Source organism: Pezoporus wallicus, unplaced genomic scaffold (genome assembly GCF_028554395.1).
Source record: "Pezoporus wallicus isolate ANWC-B61680 ecotype Strahan unplaced genomic scaffold, APGP_CSIRO_Pwel_v1 contig_7071, whole genome shotgun sequence".
Lineage (NCBI taxonomy): Eukaryota > Metazoa > Chordata > Aves > Psittaciformes > Psittacidae > Pezoporus > Pezoporus wallicus.
In genome coordinates, this window is record NW_026640445.1 from 115,184 (window position 1) to 125,031 (window position 9,848).

At 37.4% G+C, this 9,848-nt stretch overlaps 1 protein-coding gene across 1 annotated transcript; it reads right to left on the reverse strand.

Annotated features, from left to right (window-relative positions):
- Positions 1-432: 432 nt before the first annotated feature.
- Positions 433-9,426, reverse strand: ATF7IP2 (activating transcription factor 7 interacting protein 2). Its single transcript, XM_057418949.1, has 6 exons — positions 9,382-9,426; positions 9,174-9,257; positions 4,841-4,902; positions 3,659-3,711; positions 2,164-2,268; positions 433-807 (listed from the first exon to the last, which is right to left on the reverse strand). Exons 4-6 carry the CDS (start codon positions 3,692-3,694, stop codon positions 433-435), a joined length of 516 nt encoding a protein of 171 aa, XP_057274932.1. The 5' UTR covers positions 3,695-3,711; positions 4,841-4,902; positions 9,174-9,257; positions 9,382-9,426.
- Between the last annotated feature and the right edge of the window lie 422 nt (positions 9,427-9,848).

A 9,848-nucleotide genomic window follows, 5' to 3' on the forward strand; every position in this document is an offset into this window, starting at 1 on the left:
GAAGCTGGTGCCATTTACCTAAGGAGACAGAAGAATCCTTCCTACAGTTTCTACAAATAGGAGTAAGAGGAGCCACTACCTTTACAAATACTAAATAGAGCTAAGATCCCCAAAATCTTGGTTCATCAATGGCACAGAAAAAAAAAAAAAATTAAGCTGGAAATCTTACTTTTTTTATTTCTTTTGTATGTGCAATAATCCCCTCTAACGTAGTACGATGAAAGTGAAAAGTGGAAGTAAATTAGTTTTAAAGACAAGCTTACAGAATTAATGGAATAAAGTTCGTAACAGACCATAAGTAGGAAACATAAGGAAATTAGTAGTATCTGCAATAATGCTTTGACTTGGAACTCACTGCAAGTAACAATATAGTACGTAATAGTGGAATAGCAGACCACTTGTTAGGGTAGTCTGTGTCTCCTAAAGAGATTTTTAAGCAGTTGAAGTAAGCTTGTATATGACAAGCTTATATGTATATGGTCTATATTTGCATTGAATGACAAAGTAGTGCTCCTGGGGGGTGATAAGCTGTGATAAACAGCAAGCCACTGACAGTGGCAAAGCCCTTATTTTGCCTGCTCCCATGTGATGCAGAACTGTTACCAAGGTTTTCATGGAACAAATCCAAGTGGTAACTGTGGGGAAGGAAGCACACTGCAGTTCAATTCCTGTAAGCACTGTAGCCGTTGGGTTGGCAAATAAGCCGCTTCTAGTTTCAAGATTCTGAGGGTCTTGGAATTCTTCAGTAAGCTCTGGACAAAGAGAAATCCTTGGCAGTGGAGAAGGACGTGGGAACTGCTTGAAAGTCTAGGCACCAAGACAAAACCAGTTGTTATTTGAACAACGGCAACAACAAATAAGCCAGTTACACTACTTCTTACTAATAAGTAGCTTAGCTTCATGTAAATCTGTTCACTTCTGAATTGTTACTGTCTGTATAGTTCCCAAACCATCAGAAGTGCCACAGATTACATGGTGTTCATGTCTTAGTATTTGGCATGTTGCTGACATAGAAAATACTTCTTAGTCCATAGTAATAACCACTTAGCACAACAACTTGTATGTTATCAGTAGGAATGCTGTAAAGTTTCCCATTATGTCTAGAGGGGTATTTACTTTTGATCATGACTGCACTGAATTTATAGGGGAAACAGAGTGGTGGTTGTGTTTTTTTTTTTCCTATCAATAAATTAACCAAAAAGCCACAACCCTGTGCATGTACTTAGTTTGAAACCAGGTGTACATTGCACAGCTGAGTAAAATGGCAGGTGCCATCATGAAACTCAACTGCTACAATAAATTTCAACAGATATGAGCCAGTCCTCATGATGACTGAACTGCACCACATGGTGCAGATTTTGGCCTATTTTACTGCTGCTGCTTGAAGAAAGCCTGTGTTCTCTTCACAAAACAAACAAAAACAAAAAAAGTGAAACTATTTCTAAAAAAAACCCAGTTGTGTTGCTGTCATAAATGCTAAAGTTCAGAAACTTCAGTTTAGGCAAAACCCAACTATGTACACATTGCTACAAAGGAGGTGGTAGAGTGTAACACATGCGCACTGCTTCACAGACTCAACCTTCTCAGTATGTTATTGAGAAGTAAAAAAGGTACCATTTTTATTTGAGAGGCTTGGGGTTTTTTTTTTAATACTACTTCAAATATTTTCATTTATAGTAAAATATGTTCAGTAGAAAAAATTCTCAAAGTATCTGTATTGAAGAATTAAAACTGGTTTGTATCCTAAAAGCTCAGAGGGTGAAAGTTTTAAGTCTTGCTAGAAAATCATGTTTTCACACGTTTTCAGGCATGGCAAATTTGGAAGAGGAGGGAAAGAAAGGAAGTTTAAAAAGGAAAAAGAAGATAAAGAGGGAAGGATGACTGGAACAGGTTTTGGGGTTAGGGGTTCTGGGTGTTTATTTCTAGTGACGACACCTCTGTCATCACTTCTATGATGTTTCACTCTTCCAATACTGTTACAACAGAGCCTCCCTGTGGTGAGAGAAGCCTACTCCCTCAAAGCCCAGCTTTAAACACTCCTCCGTTTTCCATTTGGAAAGGTCTTGAAAAAGTCTAACTTCTCACCAAATTCTAAACTATATTGCAACAGGCAAATCCACAATTTAAAAATCTATATAATATGAAAGTTGAATAAAAGAATGCCTCATTTGATGTTTCTTCTCTCAGCTTTAGGAAGCCTTGGCTGATGCAGACTGGTTTTGAATTCTGTTGGTTTGATAGGTATTTGTAAGCTCCTATTTGTTCTGCCTGCAAACAAGATGCAAACTTTAACTATTATTTTTCTACCTATCAAAAGACAGCTTTGTTAGAATCCTTACTTCACAGATGGAGGAGTTTTCGCTGTATGCTGTGGTTTTCCCCTTATTGTGAGATGTGTTAATTTCAAACTTAACACTTATCTTTGCAAAAAAAAACCCACCAAGAGAAAATTTCTTGCAACTGAAAGATTGCTTCAGTTTAGGCCAGCTACATTAGGTGAAACTTGAATAGAATGAGTCCATCTTGACTCCTCATAACCACTGATTTTCATCTTTCAATTATACTTTGAGGAAATAGGATTTCGTCACATTCATGGCTCACCACAAGCTATTTAGAACACCATCTAATTAAGGTCACTTTCTAGTACAATCAGTCAGACCTAGTACCAGATACACCAACAGTATTTTTTCTTTGATATTCTTACAGAAAATAGTTACTCAACTGATGACTTAAGCATGAAACACAACAGGTTTGTAGCAGTTTTCACACAAATTTAGACCAACAAAGTTTTATCTACCACCTCCTCCCATCAAAAAAAAAAAAAAATCCCCATAGTTTACTTTTTCCCACTGACTGAGCTGCTGTCACAAATACAACTGCACTGACTTCATGCACTGAGAAGAAAGGTTATGAAAAACACTTCAGTCCCATCGTGATCTCTAGATTTCTCTGAGGACATACAGATTCCCATGGTGAAAAACATGTGCTCCTCAGGACTTGGAGTTTTGCAATTATTTATTATTATTTTCCCAAACAATCAAACATTTCAGAGATGGACTACACAGAACCAAAACAGCTCAAAAAGCATTCTGAACACAGACAAATACCTGTGTCTTTTCAAATGGGAAACCAGTAACTTCGTTTTGTTTAAGGGATCCACAAGTAAGCTTGGCTAGGCTGTCAATGCTGGGAGAAACAGACTTATTTTTATTCTTTAAACGTTCACCTTCTATCCAAAATGAAGAATAAATCAAGCTGAGTAAGTGCTTACAAAACTAACATAGTTCAAGATTGATCAACATTTCTTCCCCTCTCATTTGCTCAACTTGCTGTGACCTGCAACCTAATTGCTTCTGTAGCTTTCCATGCAGTACAGTCATCGAGGAGACATGTTTCCACTTTGAAGGGGAAAAGCAGCATGACATCTCATCACTTTTCATATCACTCTTTTCCCTCTAAGTTCACCTTTAAGAAGGCAATAAAACAATAATAAAAGCAAAATGTATGACAGTCCACATACTGTTCCTATGTTTGTCAGAAATCTAAGCCCCTCTAATAGGAACTCAAAACCCAGGATATTGAAGCAGTCTATGGACCATCCACAACAATGGTTTTGTTTGAAAAAAAGTATTAAAATCATCCAGAGTTTATTTTTTACCTGAACTGCTGCTGACATTTCTGCTTGTGTGTACATTTGATTTGTTAGAATAGCTGTAACACAATTTTCACAGAAGTTTAAAATATATAAACATATTTTATCTAAAAGGCTTAATTTACACTGTGACAGGAATACCTTTTAATCCTTATCAGAGCAGCAGAATATTACCAATCCCCCCTCCCAAAACACATGGGACAATAGTCTTCGAGAAATTACAGGCTCTCAGTATTACCTCTAAGACGCAACTATCCAGCAGGTCACCTCAGCCTGCCTGGTATAGTTTGAGGGATTCTAAATACCAATGACATCTTTGTAAGGAAGCAGGGGGAGAAAGCATGCATTCTGAGGTGCTGTTCAGGATGTGAGCTGACGTTTCTCTAGAGGTTCTTCCCCAGTAAATCAGTTCAATTGCAATGAAAAAAACCCCATGTGTGCAGAGAGGACAAACTGTGTATTACTCTTGATTAAAGAATTGAAGAATCATAGAATCATGGAATAGTTACAGTTGGAAAGGACCTTAAGATCATCTAGTTCCAACCCCCCCTGCCATGGACAGGGACACCACACACTAAACTATGCCACCCAAGGCTCTGTCCAACCTGGCCGTGAACGTAGCCAGGGATGGAGCATTCACAACTTCCCTGGGCAACCCATTCCAGTGCCTCACCACTGATACTGATACTTACTTCCTTTAAGGAAGGATTGCTCACTTTGTCACTAAATTATTTATATGGCAGAGCCATGTTTGGTAAAAGCATGTAGTGCTGTTAGTGTTTTAAGGTATCTATTAAGTTACAGTACTTGGATTTTAAAAAAATGAAATTAATCATCTCCTCTTTCTATGCTATTTCCTGAGAAGACTGTTGTAATAATAAAACAGGTTGGATGTATGAAAGTTTTGTTAGTGCACCTCATACTAGCCTTTGACATACTAGAATTTTAATTTCAACATTTCTAAACTAATGGAAGGCTACAGATAGACATCTGGATAAAGTGAAAGCTTGCTAATACTTCAGTTAAAACACACAAACATCTGGCACATCTGTAAGCATTTCAGAGCACAACTGAATTTTAGTGACATTGTAAAAAAGAAAAGCCAGGAGTAATTGGCACTATTGCAGCTTTGTTTTGTATGTTCCATACTACATCAGCGTGCATGGATTCAACATTCAATTTCAATACCTAAATTATCTGCAATTGCTGAATTTCGGGTTTCCACAGGGAATAGTAGGGGTCCATCAGAACTGATGAACCAAGAAATTCAAAACTAAAACCATTCAAAATAGCTACGCAAATATATCAGTCATTAAAGACTTAATTCATTGATCGAGACTTAATTAAAATAACAAAACGGCACAGTAAACAAACCTTAATAAACCACATTGTCGTGGTTTAAAACCAGTCAGGCAGCTCGTTCACTCACTCCCCCCCTTCTTGCCCTCCCCCTACTCCTGGAGGGATGGAGAGGAGAATCAAAAAGAATGCAACTCCCACGGGTTGAGATAAGAACAGTTTAGTAACTAAGGTATAACACAAATCACTACTGCTACCACCAATAATAATAATGATAAAGGAAATAACAAAGGAAAAGAATACAACACCTCAGCACCAGCTGACCTGTAACTCCCCCCCCGCCAGCCCGACCAAGCACTGACCGATACCTCCTCCAACCCTGCCGACTACCAGCCCTTCTGTGTCACTCCCAGTTACATCCTGGGCATGACGTGCTGTGGTATGGAATACCTCTTTGGTCAGTTTGGGTCAGGTGTCCTGTCTGCTTCCTCCCGGCTTCGCCTACTCCCTGGCAGAGCATGAGGCTCACAAAGTCCTTGGCCAAACCAAAACATCACTGTTATCAGCTCTGTTCCCAGGCCGAAAGTCAAAACCAGCACTGCACCAGCTACCAAGAAGGAGAAAAATGACTGCTACTGCTGAACCCAGGACACACGTACTAAGTTATGGCACTGAGAAAAAAAAAGTAAATCCATTCAATTTACTACCTGGTGCATTTGTACTACCTGGTACTACCAGTACAATTTACTGGTTAAGAATGGACTATGCCATGCAGGAGGAACATTCATATTCTAAACATCTTTCATAGAAATAAACCCTGTTTGCTTCCATTTTAGTAAAACAACAAAGTTACTCTGTTTGCTTGGTAAAAACGAGCACACAGTAATTGTACTACATTTCTGTGCTCTCTAAAATGTAACCATCAATTACTCACATTACCCAAACCCCAGAAATGTCATGCTTTTGGACTGCATAGTGTATGCTATTACTGAGGTACTTTTTGAGATCTACTGAGGTTCATTATCTCAGATCCAGGGTCACTTAATGCTCAAAAATACCAATAGATACCACTAGGCATACTGAAATGCCTACTTGCTGATAGGTCAATTTTGTAGCGTACATGGTAAATTCCTACAGACTTCATACATACATTAACAACTAAGCTATTCCAGTTGACCTGATGTGTAAAATGCCTGTCTAAGATTACAAAGACTAGGAACATATGAAGCATAATAATGCTCAGAGAAAAAGATAACAGCTAAGGGGATATCTGTGACACTGGCACTGCCCATATGCTTGTCAAGGCTTTCCTGATGCTGCCATCAGGATATGTAGGAGAGAAAATATTAAGTCCCCAGGATGCATGAGATCTACTGCACCTGTTTTGATCAAAAAGAACAGCAATTTAACACAATAGCCTCAGTGTAGAAGATTCCCCCAAAAGAAACAAGGGAATCCTGGCCACATTCTGTGATAGTTGCAACCACACAAATGCCAGCTCTTAACTTCTTTCCTCTGATCACCTGTTGTTGATTACTGTTTATGAGTAAGAAACTTATAATCAAACTAATTGAGCTGGGTCAAATTGGAACTTATTCAATTATAAGCCAACAAACTTTCTTTGCTGATTTCATTTTTGCTATAAGCAAAGATTTACATATTCAGAAAGTAAAAACCAAATTAATACATTTTACTGAACAACACTGCTGACTGCCACCTCCCAGAACAGGCTAAGAAACCTCGTGCGTGCTTTGAGCAGCATAAATTTGACTTTACAATAAAACCCAAAGGCCAAAGATACAAACTTGGTGTCAGCCATGCAAATGCCAGCCATGTGTGGTCCTGTGCTAAAAAGAATCTCATCCAGCCTCTGGACATACCGGCCATACTGTCATGTTTTTCCATCCCCATACTACTCAGTTGCACATTCATATACCATTGCTTTTTGCAAACAGCAAATAATTGGCAGGTTACATGCAATAACACACACAATCCCTTCTATTCATGAATTCTACTAAACCTCTTACATGCTTATCAGTCATGAGCGAGACCTGTGCACAGGCCATAGTGACTGCAAACATGCAATAAAACTTGAAACTACCATGAGAAGGGACAGTTAAATTAAGAATTGCAGATGGACTGCAATCCTAAATCAGATTCCACACTATTGCGGTTGCACAGAATGGATTCATCAACATTAAATAAAGGAACTAAACATCATGATGCTGACAAGTGGTTTCTTCCCAGGCTTGAAAGCCAGATTCCAGCTAAACAAGGATTCCTGCAACTTGCAAAGTATTTTTTTTAGTACTCACCCTGCTTGTGTTCAATAATAAAAAAAAAAAAAAAAAAAAGAGTTACATTTCTGATTTGGAACGAAAAGTATTTGATAAATTGTAGGAAAATCCAGACACAGAAAAATCTGAGTAGAAATGATTTCTGTTTTCTTACAAAATTTCCTCAGGAAACAAGTTCTGTGATAACTTTCTAATTTTTTACAGTATTAATAATATCTTTGTTTTACATCATCTTGCAGCTATATACGTGCAGGATCAGAACAGCAGTAGCTGAGGGTCTGAGCAAATCTCTCGGTACTACAGGATAAGTGGAAAATAGAAAAAAAAAACAAGGCAGTACATATAATACCTGTTTAAGTAAATAAAAGTAGTCTATGCACAGTAAATAACATTTCTGTTATAAACAAAGTATTTTGGGTTTGTCTATACAGAAGCCAAAGTAAGTTGTCATTCAGTAAGAAACTGGCACAATATTGGACCCTGAAACACTGGAAGAACTGATCATCTAGCTTCAGCTGTAATGGATAGGCTGGAGATACCAGCAACAGCACTGGACACCTAACAACAACTGTGTTGAAATCTAACTATTAGAATTTAACTGCTAATAAAGAAGTTGAGAGAAAATTTTCTCATAAATGCTTTAAAGCAATATAAGGACATTAACTACATTTTACTATTCAGCTCTAGATACATACCTTGTATATTCTGAAACGTGTTGAAGGGAAACCAGTGTAAGGTGATAACAAAAATGTATTTGTTGGTATAATATTAGGACAGAAAGCAGAGGGTCCAAGCTGGTTTACTACTGTATTTGGATAGTATACACTTGGAAGCATTGTCTGACAAAGAAGGAAACATACACTTTGTTGTCATAAAACTTACAGGATAAATCTGGTCATATTTGCAAGAAGTGCTAAAGTAACAGGTGTACTCAAACACAACAACAAAAGAAAAACACAGCAACACCAAAGCAACTTTTATTTTCCCCTTGAAGCTGAACTTTTTTTTAAAAACCCCAAACACCTATTTAAATTTTGAGGCTTGTAAGCATCTTCCTTGTCCTTATCCTGTTTCATGCTTTGTTTAAAGTTTCTGGGAAAAGGCCAAGAAAATATGAAAGAACAAAAAGATTTAGACTTCGAAGACTAAACAAGCATATTTCTGTAGAAAGAGATTCTTTCATTAAATATACAGTCAGCATGAAACTGGAGGCTGACAGTTCACAGAGCTACTTCTCCCATAATATTAGCTACAAGAACTTCAGCACAATAAAATACAATTATGCTAAGGACATGAGAAATTCCTGTTCTTCACGAGAATCAAATGTTCCACAAAAAAAAAAAAAGATGCTTTTCAATCTTATATTTTCAGTACTAATGTACTAGTACCTCCCATGAAAAATGCTCATATATTAATAGCTATGTTATTAACATTTTCATTTACTCTATTATATTTTCAAATTCACTGCCTGAGAAAGTGGTTCTCAACTGGCAGTTCATGGGCCCTATACAACTGGTGGTCTATAGCTGAATGGCTGAGAAAAGGTAACTCAAAGAGGCAAGCATGCTGTAAGAACTTTTAACTTGTAATAAAGAGGGCTGACCATTCACTACAAAAATCCAATGGCTCTCCAGTAGGACACCCTCAAAGCAAAAATTGTCAACACATGTAGTGTCTACACCCAGTGTTGAGTTTATTCAGTTATGATGACTGAAAAGAACTATGTTGTAGTCCAAAACGGAAAACAAATTCTCAAAAGATCAACCAATTTAAGAGCTCCGCATGGATTATTTTTTTTTTTTTTCTGTTCTGATGGTAAGCAACAGCAATGTAGCTGTCAAAGTCATCAGTTTCAGTGTAACATCCACAGTCATCTGTTAGTTTACAGGGGGGCATTAATACCTGTATGAGCATCTGCATCATACCTGGTGAACAGCCATTTTTGAGAACGCTTCCTCCTGAAATGCTTTCGCAGCTTGAATCTGTCTCTCAAGTTTGGATAGTTTCTTCTGCAACAGAAAAGAAACACAGCATGACTTAAATAAGGAAGCTAGATGTCATTATCATATGAAGAGTAGACAGTGAAACAACTGCCATGAACACAGGCTTAAAATAGAACTGTTATTAACTTACCTTTCTGTCACACAAGATGAAAAGATTGCATACTTTTGCGGTCCTTCTCAGGGAGTATACCAGGTACTATAATAGTCTTATGTGGTACACATGCAAAATATTCATACAGCTATGCAAAGACACTTACTAGGAATGCCATATGCTCTTTCTTCATAGGTTTCTTTGCATTGGACTTCTTCAACTCTTCTGTTTAAATTTTCTAGTTTTTGATTAAAGAAGTAATTTAAAATATCCATCTGCTCACCAATCACAAGATTAATCTATAATAAAGAAAAGCCATATTTCAAATCTAAAAGTCTAAAAATATTGAAACAACTACACAAAACCAGTACTGAATTTAAAATCTAACTAAGGTTTAGGAAAGTAAGGTCATTGCTTTCTATTGTTCATAGGGCATTTCTGGCAGGTAAAGACGTACATTGTCACTCTTCATTGGACTTAACTCACTTTACATAAAGGAAGTGTGA